Source organism: Cibotium barometz, chromosome 36, assembly GCF_041138505.1.
Source record: "Cibotium barometz isolate CiBa-2024 chromosome 36, ASM4113850v1, whole genome shotgun sequence".
In the NCBI taxonomy this organism is placed as follows: Eukaryota; Viridiplantae; Streptophyta; class Polypodiopsida; order Cyatheales; family Cibotiaceae; genus Cibotium; species Cibotium barometz.
In genome coordinates this window covers 12,610,865-12,632,849 of record NC_141081.1, presented here as the reverse complement: position 1 = coordinate 12,632,849, position 21,985 = coordinate 12,610,865, and the positions used below count along the sequence as shown (strand labels likewise).

At 39.9% G+C, this 21,985-nt stretch overlaps 1 protein-coding gene across 1 annotated transcript; it reads right to left on the bottom strand.

Annotated features, from left to right (window-relative positions):
- Positions 1-17,797: 17,797 nt before the first annotated feature.
- LOC147617501 (beta-carotene 3-hydroxylase 1, chloroplastic-like) lies at positions 17,798-20,921 on the bottom strand. Its single transcript, XM_086775416.1, has 7 exons — positions 20,227-20,921; positions 19,909-19,968; positions 19,723-19,794; positions 19,469-19,603; positions 19,217-19,342; positions 18,548-18,604; positions 17,798-18,433 (listed from the first exon to the last, which is right to left on the bottom strand). The coding sequence occupies exons 1-7, from the start codon at positions 20,659-20,661 to the stop codon at positions 18,350-18,352; spliced, it is 969 nt and encodes a 322-aa protein (XP_086631542.1). The 5' UTR covers positions 20,662-20,921; the 3' UTR covers positions 17,798-18,349.
- Between the last annotated feature and the right edge of the window lie 1,064 nt (positions 20,922-21,985).

The following is a 21,985-nucleotide window of genomic DNA, read 5'->3' as shown; positions in this document are numbered from 1 at the left end:
AAATTTTAGAGGATGCCATTCTTTCTCAGCAAGCTGAAATTCTCCATTCATCTAATTCAGAGCTTTATCAGAATGTGACAGGTCAAATGATTGTAGAAGTGTCCATGCCTGGAGAGGATGAGGTGTATTGTGACATTGCCCCTGAGGACACAAGCATGCTTGTGAATCCTAATATTGAGATATCTGACACAGTTCTCTTCATCTGTCTGAGGTTTGTTTTGCTTTTGTTTTCTTGATGAATTTCTCAGAAACCATAATTTGTTGACATGTTTTGTTTGTGTCTCCAGATGTCTTATGAGGGATCTTCATGAATCAATGGCTGTGCAAGTGACAATTCTTGATCCCCTTGTTACACAGTGCCTTTTCAATAAGCAAGGGGATCTTGCAAGTTTTCTCAAAAACTTTGTAAGACTCATACTCAATTACCTGTTGCCTATTATAGACATGACACTATTCATAACTAATTTCAGTACTCATATTGTCACAGAGGCCATTGGAGTCTTATTATCACATCAATCTTTTGGATAGAGATGTGATCTTTATGAACTCTTTGGCATCCATCCATGGGAGAAGTAAAATGTAAGAATAAACTTTTCCATGTGTGATCCCTCAAATTTCTTGCATGATTTCAATTATTTGGTTGACCCTCAAAATTTTATGTTTGCAGTGCTGCCAAACTTATCTTGAGTTTTCTAGCTTCTACCTATGTAGACTACAAACTTGAAGATTTTAAGTACTTCAATCAGGAAGTTCCCTTGCAGAAAGACTCAACATCTTGTGGATGGATGGTTCTTGCTAATGCTTGGAGATTTCTTGAGTCAAGATTTAGAATGACAACACTTCCTGTAAGTTCATGAATGAAAACCATTGATTGATTTAGTGAATTCATTTAGTGACCTGTTTTCTTACTTTCTTATTTTCTTTTGTCTTAGTTGCATGAGTATCCAGATTCTTGGGTAAGTTGGGTAAGGAAGAAGGCAGTGTCCATGGTTTTGAGCAGATCCATCAATCCATATGATCCTGATTCTCCCTTTCCACCTAATAAAGGAGCCAAGGATGCAACTTCAAAGAAAAGGAAAAGGGAGAAGAAGGAAAGCAAAGATAAGACTGACTCATTCAAGAAGGAAAAGACCTCTGCCAAAGAGAAGAAGAAGAGAGAGAAGAGCCCTTCCAAGAGCATATCTTCCAAGGGAAAAAAGAGCCATTCTAAAGAGAAGAGCCATTCTAAAGTAAAGATCCCTCAGGCTACAGAGAAGATCCCTATCCCTCCTGTTAAAGAGAAGAGCCCTAGCCCACTTGCTAAAGAGAAGACCCCTAGTCTTCCTGCCAAAGAGATGAGCTCTTCACCAGCTCAAGGAAAGACACCTATCAAAGAGAAGATCCCTAGTCCTCCTACCAAAGAGAAGAGCTCTTCTCCACCTCAAGAGAAGACACCTATCAAAGAGAAGATCCCTAGTCCTCCTACCAAAGAGAAGAGCTCTTCTCCAGCTCAAGAGAAGACACCTATCAAAGAGAAGACCCCTGTCAAAGAGAGGAGTGCTGCTAAAGGTCTTCCTTTTCACTCACCAGTGAAATTTAAAATTCAGAAGCGTCGTTTGTCCAACAAAGGTAGAAAGAGGGCAAATGTTGGCTCTCCATTAAATTTCTTGTTCATGTTCCCCAAGAAGACTGCCAAGTCTCCAAGGCCAACCTCCAAAGAACCTGAGGCTCCAAAACCAGACCCCACTGCCAAATCTCCCTCGCCAACACGTGAAGGTCTCAGAGAGGAGCCCAACTTACCACCATTAGGGGAATTCACTCTAAAGTCTTCCTCTCCAACACCTCAAGTGCTGAAAACTCCAGAACTTGAACCTCAATCAGCAAAATTTGATCGAAGCAAACAGAAGAGAGAAAGATTCTCTAAAGATGCAGGGTCATCTCATGCAAAAAGGAAAGTTGATTTTGAAGAGTGATTCCACATATTGGATTTTGTTTTGTTCATTTTGTCCATATGAACACAGTGTCACCCTTTTTGGGACAATTTTCTGTACTTAAATTCAGTATAAATAATTTGATATTCAACTGTTAAACCTTGTTTTGTGTCGCGAACAATTTGTTAACCAATTTTGTGAAGAAGTCAAGACGAAATCTAGCAGAATATATTGATTATATTATTGGAGAAATCCTTTTCAACTATACAAACTTGCCCTTGCATGTGGCTCAAATACAACTTTTTTTGGGGGGAGACATGTGATGCATGAGGTTACACTCTCCATCCTTGTACGGATAACAATATCATCTACTTTGAATCTATATTCAGGTGATATTTCATCCAGAAACTCAAGCGACTCTCTAACATGTTGTAGTCGCCAGTTTGATGTTACTATGAGTTTCCTGGGATCTATGAATGGATGGACTATGATGTTAAATTCAAACTCTGGACAATTCTCTTCAGAATCCAAAGGGACCCAACTACCAAGCTTGCTTTTCCATCTCCTATAGTCATAGCCCAAAACTAGGGATTGGCGACACAGTTGGTATGAGATGGACAAAGAATTTGGGCTTACTCTACAACTGATATTGTCCCCCATATGAAAAGTTTCCTTGGTACTCCATCCTTCTCCAAGTACAGTGTCCAGATCAGTCAGAGATAGTCTTCTATTAAGCCACATCATTCTTGTCCTCTCCAATTCCATTGTTTTGAAACATGCCACAAAGACATGTATAGGCAAGAACCATTGAAGTTTAATCCTTCTTGAAATCCTTCCAGGAGACATTGCTTTAAGAATATCATCTTTGATTTTGGATTTGAAGCTTGTTATGGTATTTGGATCAGGAACTTCCCATTCTAGTGACATTATTGTGGGAATAGGTATGTCATACAATTCTCCATGAACACCTTCTCTTGACGGAACCCTGTATTCTGCAAAATACACAAATAAATCCACTGATTTGTAAAATGAAGGTGGTTTGTCTGTGTACATGACATCTGCAATCCCCTTGTGAATTACTTTGAATGTGCCACTTAAGCTCTCAACAGGCTGCCACTCCACAGTTGTTGACGGAAAGATAACTGAAATGAAACAAACAACAAATATATCAGAAAGAGAAATATTGTGTTGTATCAAATAGATAAAGGTTTGTTGAATTACAGTAAGAATGGAGAATTGGATGTTCATCCAAGTTCAACACCATGTCTTTGGCCATGTAGACATGTTGAACTTTTGCAAGCCACCCATTGTCGGTCACTTTGAATGCAAGAACACGACCTTTCCAATGGGATTTCACTTCATTTCGCTTGGTTCTTTTCACCCTGTGGGCACCTTTGCAAGAGGGAAGCATTGTTACCCAATCATTCACACGAAAAGACATGGGTTTCCAAACACCATCTTCTCTCGTGTTATGAAAATCACAAGAAGTTATATTATGAGAAGGACGACGTGAGGACGCCATAGAAGCTCACAGATAAGAGAAAAATAGTAAATCTTTTGAATAGTGAATCTTTTGAATAGTGAATCTTTTGAAAGTGCAAAGAAAGGAGAATAAACCATATGCCAAAATGAAGGGAAGGTGGAAAGTAGACGTCTGAAAAATTTGGTGTTTTGTCATTAATAGCGTTGTTTTCAAGGCCTGAAAAGAGGATTTCGTATCTTCATGCTTGATTTTTTGAAATAAAAAATGGAACAAGATGTCACTATTTTGGACCCAAACTTTAATGTTAGCCATCGTCAACGTCTAAATTTAGCCGTTTTAGCTGTTCGCCACTAAAATAGAACCGTTAAGAAGACATTTGGAGGAGACAAGAATGCCATACTTTTGTATACGTGTCAATTCACAATTGGACAATTTCTTAATCCTTGGATTAACAAACAGCCCTTTTCTAGCCGTTTTTGGCCCTAATGCTTTTTTCTTTATTTCTTTGGTTGCTTCTTCCGCTTTTCCATCTTTTGCTTCCGCATAGTGCCCCATCACTTCATCTACATGTAACATGTACAAGGGCACCAGGTCGGCATGTTCGCGGAGTATTCTATCCTCTTCATCATCATCAAAGCCTTCTAACATATTGAATGCTTCCGCATGAACTGGCCTTTGAGCAAGTGTTAGTGATCCCCTTACATCAAAAAGGTCAACATGGACTTTCCGCATCCCCTTTCTAATGGAGATTCTGTTTCTACCCTACTACTTCACTTTACTGTGTCTCAACTAGGGCCTTCCCAATAACACCTAGTAAAACCCAATGTGGTTTTCAATGGTTATGACCACTAGGTTGACCTTGAAGTCTACTTGTTTGATTTTCATTTGGACATTTTTTACAATTCCTTAGGAACCACCATTCTATTATCTACCATTCTTATGTTGAATGGAATGGGTTTCCATTTGAGACCCAATCCTACTCTGTAGTTTCCTCCATAATGATGTTTACTCCGGATCCACCATCCAATACTGCATCATTGATGAGCACATTGTTCAGTTAGATTGTGAATTTGGCCACTTCATCATCTCTAGATGTTGGGGATGTTGGGGATTCCTCAGCTTGCATTATGTTACATTTCAACGTTTCTTCTTTGGAGTGTTTCAATTCCTTTCTTAGTTCTTCAATGCCTGCCATCAAGATTTTAGCCTTGAATCTTGGGTATAAATCTAGCACTTGTCTCAATAGATCCAGTAGCATCGATACTACATTGGTTTGCATCCAATCTGCATCCTTCTTGCTTTCTTCCAAGCATATTTCATTGTTGTGCTCTACATGTTCCACTTGCTTTCGAAAGATCTCTAATGACTTCACATGAGCTATCCTCCTTATGCTTGCCTTGCCTTCTTTCTATTTCTTTAGTGGTTTGAATGCTCACCTTCTCTCTTGCTAGTCCCAGTCCACAATTGCCTTCTTACATGCTTTGGGTGAGTCCGAATTATCTACTGGAGTTATTACTACACCAGATTCATTAGCTTTAGCCCTTGTGACTGCCAAGATATCTTGAACCTCCATATGTATGTCATCCAACTGCATCATGTTAGCACTTGGCAGATTTTCTTTGAGTTGCATCAATTCCACCTATCTTTTTCATCATGCTTTTTCTTCGTGGCACATTCCACCTTGGTGTGTCCACACTGTTGGCAATTGTAGCATGTAAAAGTGGTAGAACCACCAGGCTCCAGCATGTCCTTGGCTTCTTCTTTGTGAGTAATTTCCACGACCTCTGCTCCCATATCTTCCCATTCCTGGGGGTCTTCTTTCCACTCCTTGCATGTTGTTCACCATGGGAGCTCTATTTTTCATGTACCTACTGCAGTTCCATGTACTATGATTGTACATGTTACAAATGATACACATTGGTGGCACTGTGCATTCCTCCTTGAGGTGGCCTTCCTATTTGCATTGAGAGCAGAACAAATTTTGTAAAATTTTGAGCTTTTTCTCTTTTTCATCTCTTGCATCAGCTACTTCACCTGTAGCACAAGTACTCTGGGCCTCATTTTTTCCTTTGAGTTTTCTTTTTGTCTTTTCTTTTCTTCACTGCCACTAGAGTGTCTTGTGAGGTGTTGCTTGAATCATCCTCCTCAGTTGTGACACTTTTTGTGGGCTTCCTCTTTTGTCTTGTTTCTTGGATTCTTGTTTATGCCATTTTGGTCAGCTCGACCAGTTCCTCAAACTCCTCTTTAGCTTCCACCTACTTTGTGTTGCATGGATGTATGCCTTAAGCCCTTGGATGAACCAATCTACAAGTATTTGCATTGAGGGTCGGGTTTGTTCTGCCACTCTCTAGGTCTCAAGCTCAGCAGTTTTGTTGCATAAGCTTCTACATCCATGTCTTCTTGTCGGAGTTCTCTCATTTGATCATCACAAAGTTGAGTTGTAGACTTTATTTTGCAGAATCTCCCCAGAACACTAGTCATGACCTCTTCATAAGTCTAGAAATGGTTGTCTTGGTATCTTGATACCCACTCCATGGTTCTGTCTTTGAAGATGTTCAAGAAAGCATCTCTACAAATTTCACTCAGCTCCGGCTCTTCCACATCCCAAGGTCTGGCCACTTTTCAGTATTGCTCAAATCCTTACATGCAAATCTACATCTTCCCCTTTCTCTCCTAAGAACACCGGAAAATTTTCAGCTAATGATGCCATGGCTCCCTTGAACCTTTTCTAGGGGTTTTGTTATTGTGGTTGTTCTTTCGGATTTTGTTGCTCCACCCTTCTTTAGCTTCTTGGACCTGGATTGTACACACCTTCTAGGTCTTGGCACTTCTTTTCTTGGTCTAATTTATGTTTGAAACCTGACACTCCCTCTTGCTCGTGTGGGGTTGTAAAAGTTCTCATGCTATCTTCCTGTGCGAGACACTCCCAGTTACTGCCAGCTTTCTAGAGGTTTTCTTAGAAGGCATTACTTTTCTCCATTCTTAGGTTCACAATCATGTGGAAGGCATGCTTGAGTCTATTTTTGTTGGTTGGGTTGGTGGTGAAAGGTTCTTCGCACAACACTGACTTTCCTAGAAAATCCTCTCCATGTTATGGCTTCTCTGCAGACTTGTTTTAGGGATTTATTTCTAGCAAGATTAGTTTGTGCAAAATTGAAGCTTTCTTTTTCAGGATTTCCTTTTCTTGAAGGTACATAATGCTGCTCAGCATAGATTTTTTTGCTTCGTGCGCAATCTTCCAAAAAGGAGAGATTTATGCCCTAGTTTAGAGGTTTCCCTCAGTAGAGAGTTTACTACAGTGGAGTTGCAGTGGAGGTCCCCAGTAAGATTGCCAGGTGTTTCTCGCTACTCTCTGCTGCTGCGAAAGGGCAAGAGACAACAGTCCGAGGTAACAGACCAGTCAGGAAATGTCGTTGGGAGATGTGTAGCCATAGATTTTTTTGCTTCGTGCGCGATCTTCCAAAAAGGAGAGATTTATGCCCTAGTTTAGAGGTTTCCCTCAGTAGGGAGTTTACTACAGTGGAGTTGCAGTGGAGGTCCCCAGTAAGATTGCCAAGTGTTTCTCGCTACTCTCTCCCTTAGTAGGGAGTTTACTACAGTGGAGTTGCAGTGGAGGTCCCCAGTAAGATTGCCAGGTGTTACTCTCTGCTGCTGTGCGGAAGGGCAAGAGACAACAGTCCGAGGTAACAGACCAGTCAGGAAATGTCGTTGGGAGATGTGTAGCCACCCACCAGAGCTTCTGAATTCGAACACCAACTCCAAAGTGGTCATGGGGACACTCAGAACACTACTCAGCTTTAGAACTTCACACACTTACACTCTTCTCTCACTATGTTATATAACTCTCTCACTCTCTCTCTCTCTCATGTACACAACATGTTTCTTAAAATAGAGACACAACATTCCTCTTCAACACATTGTAGAGAGTACACAGAGATAAAATGACTAGCAACATTGCTCTTGTTTAATGTATTACTTCTAGAATCGATACAAGTTCACTACAGAGTAACTGCTCATCAACACAAGGCTAAGACCTCCTAAGAACTATGACTATAGTGAGTTTCACATCACTGGTTGTCCACTAGCTGTGAGCTAACAGTAGCATGCAACTTCTGCAACCTTCAGCTAGCGCCCCCCGCTGCTCGCCTTGCACCATCCTTTTAAGCTCAGTCTTCTTAATCTTAGCAACAGCTACTCTGGTGATTACATCCCGCCATCTTTACACGTGTAGTACCGAGGTGTTGCTCACGTGGAAGGTGGTCAGACGACTGAGCGCTCTGTTGCTCTGAGATACTGGGCGCAACAAGCTTAGTGATGTGTGTGGTCCTATGAGGACACCATCAATTAGGGGATAACTACTCTAGGCACACATGGGTGTCCCATTGAAGGCAAAGTGAGAGGTTTTTACATTATTTAGCCTCACTTTATTTCTATGCATGAAAATGTGTCTTAATGTAAAGTTGGCACCCTTCATATGGATCAAAGGAGGGAGTATATGTCAAAAGTGTTTCATGCATATATGGCTGAAAGAGGCATAAAACATCAATGCACGATACCTTACACACCTCAGCAAAATTGTGTGGATGATAGAAAGAATAGATCTCTCATGGAGATGGCACATTGTGCATTGTTAAAGGCCATGATTTACCTCATGTTTTTAAGTTGGAGGCAGTTATGTGCGCCACTTATGTGCTAAATAAATGCCCCACCCCAAGGCCAAAAAATTACCCCTTATGAAGCTTGGAATGGCAAGAAGGCCTTTGTCGCTCATTTGCATGTTTTTTTATTGTCTTGCTTATGCTTTTGTGCCTGAGTAACAATGAAATAAGCTTGAAGATAAGGTGATAAAATGCAATTTTGTGGGATGTAACTAAATAATAATAAGGCATAGACTCTACCATCTGGCTACAACAAGGCAGATTTTGGTGAGTAGAGTTGTTTTCTTTGTTGAGAACTCAGTTTAGCCCATGCTTTTATGCAAAAAGTATACTCACAATACATCTTTAATACACTTTTACCTTTGTATATACCTTTTGTGTATAATGGCAAACAACTATATATGGAGCAAACAACCATATGTGGAGCAAAGGAATGTCAACAAGGTGTTGTAATTAGCCCTTAGCACATGAAAATCAGCTCAATTTTTTGTACATAGATCAATCTATTGATGAGGCTATTGCCAATGATGCAGTGGATGAGGAAAGGGTTGCTATATAAGAAGATTCTCTAAAAATGGATATGGAGAGACATTGTTGTGAGATAGCAAATTAGCTACTCCTTTGCTTAGTAGGACACATGCACCATGCAAGTTCTCATCATACATCTTATTCTTTTGTGGATCATGCTTTTGCGAGTATATGTAATGAAGAGGTATTTATTTCATTCGATGAAGTATAGGAAAATGATCATTTTAGATGCAAGCCATACAGGATGAGTATAACTCAATCTGCAAAAACAACAATTGGCATTTAGCAAATTTGCATTACAGTAAAAAGGCCGTTGGTACAAAGTGGGTTTATCAGCTTAAGCTTATGGTACAAAGTCAGTTTTTATAAGCATATAAAGCTGATCATAGCATTGAACAAGAAAAGGCTTGTTTTAAAGGGTTATGATCAAGAGAAGGGCATAGATTATGATGAGACCTTGGCCCCCACATCTCATATGACTACAATATGGTGTATTATTATATTGGCGGTGCATCATCATGACATGATTCCTTCATGAAGGTGCCTTCTTGAATGGTGATTTGCATAAGGACATGATTCCTTCTTGAATGGTGCCTTCATGTATCTTGAATTTGCCTTCTTGAATGGACATGATTCCTTATCTAGAGAGAGAGAAATCATGTTTTGTGGTTATAAACACGTGAAAACGACTATGGACTCATGGCTAGGCCACATTATAGTCATGTTTATAACTGTGTTTATAATTACGGTGTAATTACATTTGTAATCATGAAACAAAAAAAAAACATAAAAAATTGAAGACAAAATGAGGGAGATTAATCTCTACCATTCTTTGCCCCAAAATTTTTAAATAAAATTTACATACACATCATCAAGATAAAGAAAACATTAAGAAGGTAAAGATCTCATCACAACTAAGAGCATAGAAAGACATTATATTTAATATCCAAAATAAAAGTACATTTATGATATATATGATATATATAAAAAGAGGAATTGTTTCTTTAAAAAAAACTATCCTAGTGTGTCCTATTCATCTTCATCCTCAAGCTCATCTTCATTGTCATCATCATCATGCTTCTCATCATCATTATCCTATACAAATAGAAAAAAATAAAATTACATAGAGAACTATAATTTTATTAGAAAAGATAAAAGAGAATATGACATACTAGTAAATTCACTTCAATCGAAACTTGAACTATTGCCTTGTTTTCAAGGGGAAGCCCTTGTGTCTTTCTTATTATGTCTTCAATAATAACCATAATTCTTTGGTAGAGCCCTTATGCATAGAGCTCTATCTTATGCATAAGGTAAGAGCCCCTCTAAGAATTTTCATAAGGGCTCTACCTACACATATAGCTCCTGAATTTGGTAGAGCCCTCTATGCACACATAGAGAGCTCTATGCATGAGCTCTATACATAGAGCTCATGCATATATCCCTCTATGAACACATAGAGCTCATGCATTTGGTAGAGCCCTTTATGCATACATAGAGCACATAGAGAGCTTTATACATGCATAGAGCCCTCTATGAACACACATAGAGCTCATAGAGAGCTTTATACATGCATAGAGCCCTCTATGAACACACATAGGTCATGCATTTGGTAGAGTCCTCTATGCATGCATAGAGCTCTATGCATGCATAGAGCTCATAGAGAGCTCTATGCATTTGGTATAAAGCTCATAGAGATCTCTATACATGCACAGAGCCCTCTATGCACTCTATGTATACATAGAGCTCAAAGAGAGCTCTATGCATGCATAGACTTGCATGCATACAAAAAGTCTACGCATGCATAGAGAGATGTATCCATAAGGTAGATCCCTCTATGCATGCATAGACTTGCATGCATACAACACTCAATGCATGCATAGAGAGAGCCCTATGCATGCATAGAGCTCATAGAGAGATCTCATGCATGTTCAAAAAAAGTATTTCCATAGCACCTAGGAGTGCAACACTACAGAAAAGAGAAATATGTTTAGACCTTATCGTAAAAGAATGGAGAGGGAGAATAGAGGTTGTGCAAGAAAGACGAAAGACCCATACATAAAAAAGCATAAGCTATCCCTCTCTATGCAAACGAAAAAGGGCTCTACTTGCCTTATGCATAAAGCTCAAAGAGAGATCTATGCATATTGCATAAATTAAGAGCCCATATTATGCAAATCCATAGATCTCTCATGCATTTGGTAGAGCCTCTCTATGCAATTGCATAAGGGCTCTACCTTATGCCTAGAGCTCAAAGAGAGTTCTATGCTTAAGTTAAGAGCCCTTAGAGCTCTCATGAATTTGGAAGAGCTTTTAGAGAGCTCTCATGCATTTGGTAGAGCTTTTATAGAGCTCTCATGCATTTGGTAGAGCCCTCTATGCATTTACATAAGGGCTATATCTTATACATAGAGCTTAAAGAGATCTATGCATATAAGAGAAGAGCCCTTATGCAAATGCATAGAGAGATCTATGCATTTGGGAAGATCTCTTAATATATAGAGAGCTCACATGCATTTGGTAGCTCCCTCTGTGCATTTGCATAAGGGCTCTACCTTATGCATACAACTCAAAGAGAGCATTATGCATAAGGGGTATCCTTTATGCATAGATCTATATGCATAAGGTAAGAGTTCAAAGAGATCTCTATGCATAAATATCTCTATCCATAAAGGCTCTCCTTTATGCATATAGCTCAAAGAGAGCGTTATACATTTGCATAAGGGATCTTACCTTATGTATAGAGCTATCTTTGAGCTATATGCATAAGATAAGACCTTATGTAAATTCATAGATAACTCTCATGCATTTGGTAGAGCCCTTATGCAAATGCATAGATAACTCTCATGCATTTGGTAGAGCCCTCTATGCATAAGGGCTCTATCTTATGGATAGAGATCTCATGCATTTGGTAGAGCCCTCTATGCATGCATAGAGAGCCCTATGCATGAGTTCATAGAAAGCTCTCATGCATGTTTAAAAAAAGTACTCTCATGGCATGTAGGGTTGTGGCATTAAAGAAAAGGGTTTAAAGCTTACCCACGTAAAATAATGGAAAGGGAGAATAGAGGCCATGCAAGAAAGATTAAAAAAACATGAGTTACATGAAAACATATATAAATAAGAGAGCTTTATGCATAAGGTAAGAGACCTTATGCAAATGCATAGAGAGCTATATCCATAAGGTAGCCCTCTATACATGCATAGAGAGAAATCTATACATGCATAGAGAGATATATCCATAAGGTAGCCCTCTATACATGCATCATAGAGAGAAATCTATACATGCATAGAGAGCTATATCCATAAGGTAGAGCCCTCTATGCATGCATAGAGCTCATGGAGAGCTCTCATACATGTGAAAAAAAGTGGTCATAGCACATAGGGGTGCAACATTAAAGGAAAGATCAATGGGTTTAGAGCTTACCATAAAAGAATGAAGAGAGAGAATACAAACCGAGCAATAATGTGAAAAAACAAATACTCTGATAGCACTTGGGGATGTGGCATAAAAAAAGAGCAATAAGTTTAGAGCTTATTATTTTATAAAATAATGGAGACCGTGCAAGAAAGAGCTTATTATAAAATAATGGAGAGTGAGAATAGAGACCGTGCAAGAAAGATGAAAGACCTAAAACATGAAAAAGCATGAGCTATGAAAATAAATATACACAACAGAGATCTATGCATAAGGTAAGTGCCATTATGCAAATGCATAAAGAGGTCTCATGCATTTGGTGGATCCTTCTATACATTTTCATGAGGGCTCTACCTTATGCATAAGGGCTCAAAGAGAGACCTGTGCATAAGGTAAGATCTCATTATGCAAATGTATAGCTCTCATGCATTTGGTAGAGCCTTCTATGCATTTGCATAAGGGCTCTCGTGCATCTGGTAGAGGTCTCATGCATTTGCATAATGGATCTCATGCATATTTCTCTCATGCATTTGTTGGTAGATCCCACTATACATTTGCATAAGAGCTCCACCTTATGCTTGCATAGAACTCAAAGAGAGCTCTATACATAAGGTAAGAGACCCTATGCATAGAGCTATTATTCATTTAGTAGAGCCCTCTATGCATTTGCATAAGGTCTCTACCTTATTCATAGAGCTTAAAGAGCTATATGCATAAAGTAAGGTCTCTACCTTATTCATAGAGCTTAAAGAGCTATATGCATAAAGTAAGGTCTCCTATGCAAATCATAGAGAGATCTCAAGAAATTGGTAGAGCCCTCTATGCATTTGTATAATGGCTCTACCTTAGTCTTAAAGAGAGCTCTAAGAATAAGGGCTCTACCTTGCATACATCTCAAAGAAAGCTCAGTACATAAGATAAGAGCCCTTATGAAAATCCATAGAGAGCTCAGTACATAAGATAAGAGCCCTTATGAAAATCCATAGAGAGCTCTCATGCATTTGGTAGAGCCCTCTCTCGATTTGCATAATGGCTCTACTTTATGAATAAAGCTTAAAGAGAGCTCTAAGCATAAGGGGTTTATTTTATGCATACAATTCAATGCATAAGGGCTCTACCTTATGCATATATCTCAAAGAAATCTATATACATAAGGTAAGAGCCCTTATGCAAATCCATAGAGAGCTCTCACATATAAGGCAGAGCACTTTAAGAAAATCCATAAAGGCTCTACTTATCCATAGAGCTCAAAGAGAGCTCTATGCATAAGGTAAGAGACCTTATGAGCCCTTATGCAAAGGCGTAGAGCTCTCATAAAGTAAGAGCCCTTATGTAAATGCATATAGAGTTCTTATGCATTTGATAGAGCCCTCTATGGATTTGCATAAGGGATCTACCTTATGAATATAGCTCATGTAGTTGGTAAAGCCTTTACACATAGAGCCCTACCTTATACATAGAGCTCTCATGCATTTGTTTGTAGAGTCCTCTATGCATATATAAGCTCTATGCATGTATAGAGAACCCTCTAGAGTTCCATATAAGCTCTATGCATGTATAGAGAGCCCTTTATGCGTGGATAGAGAGCCCTCTATGCGTGCATAGAGATCTCTCATGCATGTTTAAAAAAAGTACTCCCATAGCACTTGGGATGCAACATTAAAGAAAAGAGCATTAGGTTTCGAGTTTAACGTAAGAGAATGGAGAGGGAGAATATAGGCCACACAAGATAGATGAAAATCCTACACAGTAAGAAAACATGTTATATAGAGGGAGAATAAGATAGATAAAAGACCCACACATTAAAAAAACATGATGTATATGAAAACAAATATGCATTATACTCTATGCATGGAGAATATAAAGTAGAAATCTTGTCAAACCTCTTGGAGCACTCAATGAACCCCATGCAATGTCTACCTAAGTGTTAAAAACACCATATTGGGGAATATGGGAATTTCCCATAAGTTTGGGACACGTGGTCAAAACTTTGGATTTGCCATAACTTGAACACCATTACTCCAAATTATGCGCTTTAAAGCTTAATAGATCCCTCTTTTCAAGCGCTTTCCAATGATAGGTCACATGATAGGGTTTTGAGAAACTTATAGACATGTTAATCGGGTCCCACCTTTTTAGTATTACAAAAATGGGACTTGGGAGATTCCCAAACTCACGAATATGGTGTTTAAACCAATATTAAGAAAAAGCCAGTGGTTTCTAGCCTCACCGATCATCTATGAACGGTGGACTTTAACTATCCAAAATTAAATTAAAAGCGCAGACCTCTCTCTCTCTCTCTCTCTCTCTCTCTCTCTCTCTCTCTCCACCTTGCCAATCAAAGTCTCAACTCTCGAGTCCCAAGCTCGTTTCTCAGGAAGCATTTGATCATGTTCTCCATAGAGTCTACTCCTTTGACTTTTCTCCTCTTAGTAACTGCACTTCGAGTTGGCTCTTTTCCAATCGGTTGAAGAGATATGGTTGGAAAAGATATCATGGATGCCAAAAAAATGGTCTAGTATGCTAATAAAAATGCTATTTTTAGAAAATTAGTTGACAGTATTTTCAATTGCTTGTGATTTTACTTTAGCACGCATTGTATTTTGAAATGATATTATTTCAAAAGGTTAAAGTAATAGTTTGGATAAAATATTGTGTGCCTGATGTGTGTGTGCTACCTCAAATATGTTGACACATTATTACAATCACAGAGATAAGATTGTGTGCCTACATGTGTGTGTGTGTGTGTGTGTGTGTGTGTGTGTGTGTGTGTGTGTGCTACCTCAAATATGTTGATACATAACAATCACATCTTGAGACAAGATAATGCAACTCATATATTGAAAGAGGATTTTTACAATCTGGAAATTGACAAAAGTAGGTTGTCAGGACTTGATGCAATATGATGTAAAACGGGCTTGAAGATATGGCTTCCCGATAAGAAAGAGAAAATTTCACAATAGAGCCCATCCCCATAGAGCACCATTGCACACCAATGTTATCCACATAGTATATACACGAACCCTGTAAGTTGCTACATAATCCCTCTCATTGGAGGTGGCTCCGGCTACAACCTTTTCATATAACAAGTCCTATGTGCTAATTAGTAGCTGCCACTCTTGTGCATCCATGCACAAAAAAGAACAAGTCAGAGGATAACCTTTTCATGTGGGATTTGCCAATGTCACCTAAACATCATTCAAATCACAATACATTTGCTTTGAAAGAACGACAATGACGCATTTGGGATTGCCAACATCACCTAAACATCACACAAATCACAATACATCTGGTATGAAAGAACAACAATGCACATAGCCATACAACAATGATGCCTCTCTTTTTTTTTAAGAAAAAAGAAAAAGAGATTTATATTAGTACCAAAAAAATTTTGATACATCACCCTTAGGTTACATCTGGACAGTTTCTAGCTTGCTATGTACCAACTTAGCTACTTGAATCTTGGGTCAACACTATTCAAGGGGGTCCCTCTGTGTACCATCTTGTTTCTAGCTTCCCGTACTTCACTCAATACACTGGCCCCCTCATGGCATGCCAAACCTTGTAGAATGCAAGGTTCATTCTTCCCTTGATTCCTATGAGGGCCTACTTCCAACTGATCTTGTCTACAAAACCACATTTCTGCAGCAAAAACTTCTCCACCTTTTTCCACACAGGGTAGACATCTCTACATTCCCAAAGTGCATGGAAAAGTGTTTCTTTCTTTTCCTTACACTTTGGGCACCAAGGCACACCATCCTTCCATTTGCTAGATATTTCTCTGACTGGAAGCTTCATGTGCAGAACCCTCCACAATAGCAGATCCCACCTAGCTGACCCTGTGGAATGCCAGGTCTTCCTAGTTCTTTTCCTGTAATAAGGGATGGTCAACCTGACCCCTAATCTCTCCCACCTTAGCTTCAGCTTCTGTATATACTCTTCTGATCTCCCAGTTAGCTTAAGCCTCTTGACTGCTCTTAATTGAATGGCTTAGACTAGAGTCAAATTTGGGCCCCCCCTCCCATTTGCTGCAGCTTAAAACCTCCTTCCAACTATCCACCAAACTCTAGACATAGGACGACCCTTGTATCCTCATCTTCCCTTTACTCATTAGTTTGTCCATCCAATGAGTGTCATTCCCTTTACTCATTAGTTTGTCCATCCAATGAATGAGTGTCATTCCACTTGTCCTTATAGACCTCATCATTTGCTATCATGTGCCTTACTAGAATAGCCCATGGCTGATCAATATTCAGCTTGCCCACCACTTGCCAAGTAATCCTTTAGCTTGAATCATGAGATCAGGTATTCCCCATCCACCATCCTACTTCCTTATGCATGCCGGCCTCCATGATGTGAAGCACCATGTCTTCTTATCAGCAAAGTTCCACAAATAATCCCTAAAGTACTTGCATAGCTTGTCCTAGTCCTTTTTGGAAATTTTGACCAAGGTGGCTACAACACTGGTAGGGCTGCTAGAATGTGCTTAAGCATTATCAGCCTCCCAGCAATACTAGCTTTCTAATACACCATTTGAGAAGCGACTTTCTAATACATCTCAAATGGTAACCTTAATTTGTGTTTCTACCTTTTCTGCTACAATCCACATGCACTTCCCTACCATCCATAGCATGTGTTGGCATAATAATGTTCACAGAAAACATTTTCCTCAACAAAGCACAAATCTTAGAGCCTTAGAATTTTGAAGGTTTTTCTTGAGAATTCGCAAAGTTTATAGCTTACAAGACTAAAAATTTTCAAGTATTTCAAAACAAAAAACGATAGAATTCATCAGTAAAAACGAAAAATTTTGCAAGTATATTCATTACATAGAGTTATATGGTTTGCAAGTTTTTCTATAAATATTGGTTGGCATCCAAAAATTTGAGTTATATCATTAACAAGTTTTCTATACACACACTGGTTGGCATCCATAAGTTTCTCTTTTTCTTGCCACTATATCCACCCACACTTCCGTTCCATCCTTGAAGGCATGCAGACATTCACTCCAATGCTCGAAAAAAAACATATTTCCTCAACCAATCAAAATAAGGACAATTCTTAAATTTGTTTGGTTTTTGTTTCCAAAATCTTTACAATATACCGTTTTATATTTAAAATACCAAAAAAAATCATTTAAAAAAAACACTACTTCAATTCTCATCCAGTTTCTCTTAATTTTTGTCGATAAAAATACACCAGAATGCCACTTGTTTCAAGCACGAATGTACTCATAGTTTTCACACCAAGGAAAACTATGCCAACAATGTGAACATACATTCACTCATGTTTATAATGCCACTCATTTGTGAATTTTGAGGGTTATATATCTATCTATTAACCATGGACAACTAAGGCACAAGGACAAGAGAAAAAAAAATCTCGATTTCTAAAATATAAGAGGAAAAAATCTCTTCCAATGACCCTTTGTATTTGATTGACCATTTGTATTCATTGACCTTTTGTATTCCGATTGACCCTTTGTATTCAAAGAAGAAATCATGGATTCCTAAAAAATAAGAGGAAAAAATTCCTTCCATTGACGCGTTGTATTTTGATTGACCCTTTGTATTCCTGCGTTTGGCTTTTTAATGTCTTTTACATACCGCAGCAACGAGTGGAGTGGGTTGAGTAATAGTAATAAGTAAAGAGAAAGAAAACGAATATATGCCAAAAGAAATCGACACACGCACGCATGCATGCACGCACGCACGCACGCTCGCGCGTGCACATATACACAATTTTCCATAATAAAGAAATAAATTATCTTGAATTTGATTTGAAAGCTTAGATTCAGGCCCGCATGGCATGTCCATGTAATGATATGCTACGACAGTAATTAGCAACCTTGATGGATGGTTACAACTCTCTTGATACGGTGCGCAAATGCAACCTTTTTCTCTCCTTCAAAAACGAAGCGTAGTGTACACTCAACTGTGTCCATATCCTACACAATTGCTCTACAACATCAGTATCTCAATTCCTTTTACCTCAGAAGACATCAAGTGGCTATGGAGACTACAAAGATAATGGAGGATTCTACACAGGATGCACCCACACACACACTCTGCTCGAAATCCACCTTAGTTCGATGGCACTCTCGCATTCTAATCTTTGAGAGAAGATCGCTGCCATGTTGTGCAACCTAAACAACTGCCTGCACGAGTCTGCTCAAGCAGAAGAAAAGCTGCAGGGCTCCATATCTACTTGCTGATCTGAGGTCTCAATCCCTCCCATAATCTGAGGTCTCAATTCTTCCCATAATCTCTTATAGGAGGTCTCATTTCTTCCCATAATCTCTTATAATACCCTAGGGATTAGAGTAGCCTGAACATAGGAGGAGTGGGATCAGTCAATGATCTGGAGTGAGTTTTTTCTTCCTCATTTGCATCATCTTTTCCAACTCTTCTGCTCCTCCAACTTGAGCTTCCAGCTCCTGACATTGAGCACAAAAGACAGTATGATTCTACCATGCAGTGTAAAAGTAGCGGCGTCGTCGCATTACATTTACAATAGTGTTCAGTGATACAGCTAAGATGTGAAAAATTACCTTGGGTCCAAGGAAAAGTCCATAAGGTACACCTTTGAACTTGTCTGCGTGATGAAGCTGCAGAAAAACACATCAAAGGACACTGCCATTAGTCAAATAATAAGCTTTAAATTAAACTGCATTGTCCCCTACTGTTGCAGTTGTCCTTACTTAAAATTACTCACCCAAATGACAATCATGGTTTTGAGGTTACAATACAATGCTACTGGCAATCCCTTTTAGTATTCAATTCTAAAGTTCTGAGGTGAAAAACATGGTTATATGCACAATTCATAGGGGTAGGAGGTGAGCTTATAGCATCCATGTCCCATGACTATGTTGTACAACCCCATATGGCAACAGATTCTAAATGTCTGAGGTAAAAGGCATCATCAAGTCAATGTAGCGTGAATTATTTCATGGACTGTAGGAGAGGGGCTTGAAAACCCTTCATATTCAGTAATTAGATTGAAATTGATAACTGATATAACCAAATTAACAACAATTGTTGTCATAGTATGCGCTCGAGAGCTCATGTGGGGGAAGGGGAGGACCTCTGTTCATGAATATCAAAGTAGACCCAAGGTTGCATTGACATTTATATATCTTTGAGCTCCACTTATGATCTTGTAAAAATGGCAGAACAGAGTTTACCTTAACATGTATTAGTACTAATTGTAAGCTAAGTACCTGATGTGCAGCAGCAACTTTCTGAAGGTAAGGAACGTCAGCGATTGGTCCAACAGGAAACCTTCGATGGACCAGACCGTCGTGCACAAACATGTATGCAATTCCAAAGACTGTGATGCCCAAGCCCTATCAAGTCAAAGCATGTAAACCTTCAAAAACTAACTTGGAAAGCCAATTCTCCATTTAACTCTGCATGCTTATGTTAACAAATCTGTATAGAAGAGGACACTAAGTTAGGGTTTGGTGCCTCACAGCTCCAAAACACAGTCCAGGAACCAGTCCATTGTGAAAGAAGCCGAAAGCCATTAGGGCAATGGCAGGGACAGCATTGATGATGGCAAATATGTCATTCATCTCAAAAGGTCCGTCCCTAGGACGATGATGGGACTGCACAAAAACAAGTAAAAGAACTTATATGTGAGACCATCCCTAAGAGTAGTATCATCCTCACCAAGCAAGCAATGTCACACACATTACTGAGATGAGTGTTCCATGTGGCAGCTCACCTCATGCATACTCCATAGCGAGTCATGCCACAGAGCTCGGTGCGCCCAACGGGCCCAAAACTCCATTCCAACCTGTGAAACCCCACATCCATGCCACCATCATTCAATAGACTCCTCATCTGTTCTAGTAAACCATCCCATAATCACACTAAAGGAGTTGTATTGTGGTAAAAGAATAATGCATACCGATGCACCAACAGCTAGTAAGAATGTTCCAAACATTTCTGAAAGAGGAACTTCGGAGCCCTGCAACCAACAACATCTAAGAGCAATCAGTTGCAATACATGACACAATTAAGGCTCAGAAAAGAGCCTGATTTTAGATTGGCACATCTCTGTATCCATGTTGACAGGCACATAGCCTGGTGGTGGTGATTCCCAGGGTAAGAACATGCACATGGTATAGGGATGTGGGTGGCTGCTGCGTGAGGTATAGAGAAGTCTGATATTTTCGTTGAAAACCATGGTTAGGGAGACCACATTGGGGTGTAGTGTGATGGGTACCTGGGTTTGCCAAGCAAAGCGATAGTACACAGCCCCAGCAGTGAGAAAAGTGACGCCCACTGTCGAGACGACGGCAGCAAAGAGATACGCTGTGCGCTCTGCTTTCCTTTTGATCTCCTTCTCCAACCTCCTCCTCTGGGCTTCTGAATCAACAGCAGAAACAACTGATTCTGCCAAAATGACAGGCGACGGTAGAGGGGGTAGCTCAGAATAAACACTGGCATTCTCTGCTGATTCGGAAATGCAGGTGGCGGGGCTCTCTCCAAGCACCATCCTGACACCTAGAGTTTTCTTTGACAGGCTAATTGGGTTAGATAGAGGGGTGAGTTGCAGTGTCTTTTCGCTGTTCAGGAAGAGATGGCTGTGGCGGAGGAAGCTTCGACTAGAAGAGGCGATGGAGAGAGAGGAGGATGGGAGAAGCGGATTGAAGCCCATTTCGAATGAGCGCAAATGGAGGTGCCCAAAACCGGGGATTTTCTTCAAAGCTACGAGAAAGCGAAGAAAGCTATGGTGGCGATGGTGAGCAGTGGGCACTGAGCAAACTTTGGAAGCTAGGAATAAGACTACACGAAATTAAGGGAGCGATAGCAGAGAGGCACCGTGCCAACACACGGGCGCACAGCCACAGAACCAGCGCCTAAGAGCGCAAGCGTGCGTCCACCATAGCCGCTCACGTGCGACGCTTCCTGCGGCGATCTCTCTTGGCTCGCCTTCATTGCTCCACGTATTCACGCTTCTCATCTTAGTTTCTCGCGGGCCTTCTAGAAGGTCCCACGCTTGCCACCCATCACATTATCACCCGCCCCTTTATTCTAGTGGCCCATTTTGGGTCTCTAATTAAAGAAATAAAATATTCCCTTCTTTCTTACAATTTGAATGTCAATCAATAGAAACACAAGAGATTATTTCTTGTCTTGGGGGCCTTCACACATGCCCCTTCCCCCAAATTTCAAAGGAACAGGGAGATCTCCCCTCCCCAAGTTTGTGGACGGAAAGTCTCCCATCTCCCTGTACCTTGATTATTCTAGTTTTCTTGCCGACTATGTGTACAAGGCCTTAAGCTCACCACACCTGCAAGGACCACTATTAAAAGGAGTAAACCTCTAATGATAAGATTCTGCTTCATCAAGGTTTAGCTTAGCACACCTCCAAGGACCAATATATTAATAGAATACTTGTACTTCACTTCTCTCCAGTTTGGGTTCATCTCCATCCTTCTTCTTCTCTCCCTTCTCCCTATACTGCACATCTCTCTTCTCCTCATTCACTCTCCCTATACTGCACATCTCTCTTCTCCTCATTCACTCTCCCTATACTGCACATCTCTCTTCTCCTCATTCACTCTCCCTATACCACACATCTCTCTTCAGTCTCCCTCTAAACCAATAAGATCCCCCTCTCTTGCACAGTTCTTTCCTCCTTCCCTCTCCTTCTTCCTATCCTTTGCCAACAAGCCTGTGGAAAATTTTCTTCTTTCCTCTTCTTCTCGCAGTTCTCTTGGCCTCTAGGAGATGGAGCTCTAACTCATTTATTACTGGCCTACTATTTATTTACAACAAATTCCCCACCCATCGCACATGTGGGGATTAAACTAGGGAGATCCCCCCTAATGAGGGACATGCAAGTGAGACATCCGCCCCACCTATGAGGGCCAGGTAGGTGAGATCTCCCCTGTTAACCGAGAGAGCAAAAAGGCACATTTCTTTTCGAGCACTTAAAAATGTGGCCTAGGGGCTTCTGTCCCCTCTTCACACATAAA

Coding starts and splice junctions, on each gene's coding strand:
- LOC147617501 (XM_086775416.1), bottom strand. CDS start 20,661: ATGGGCTTCAATCCGCTTCTCCCATCCTCCTCTCTCTCCATCGCCTCT. Junction 19,969..20,226: donor GCTTTGCTTGGCAAACCCAG/GTACCCATCACA, acceptor TGTTGGTTGCAG/GGCTCCGAAGTTCCTCTTTC. Junction 19,604..19,722: donor CGCTATGGAGTATGCATGAG/GTGAGCTGCCAC, acceptor GTTTTTGTGCAG/TCCCATCATCGTCCTAGGGA.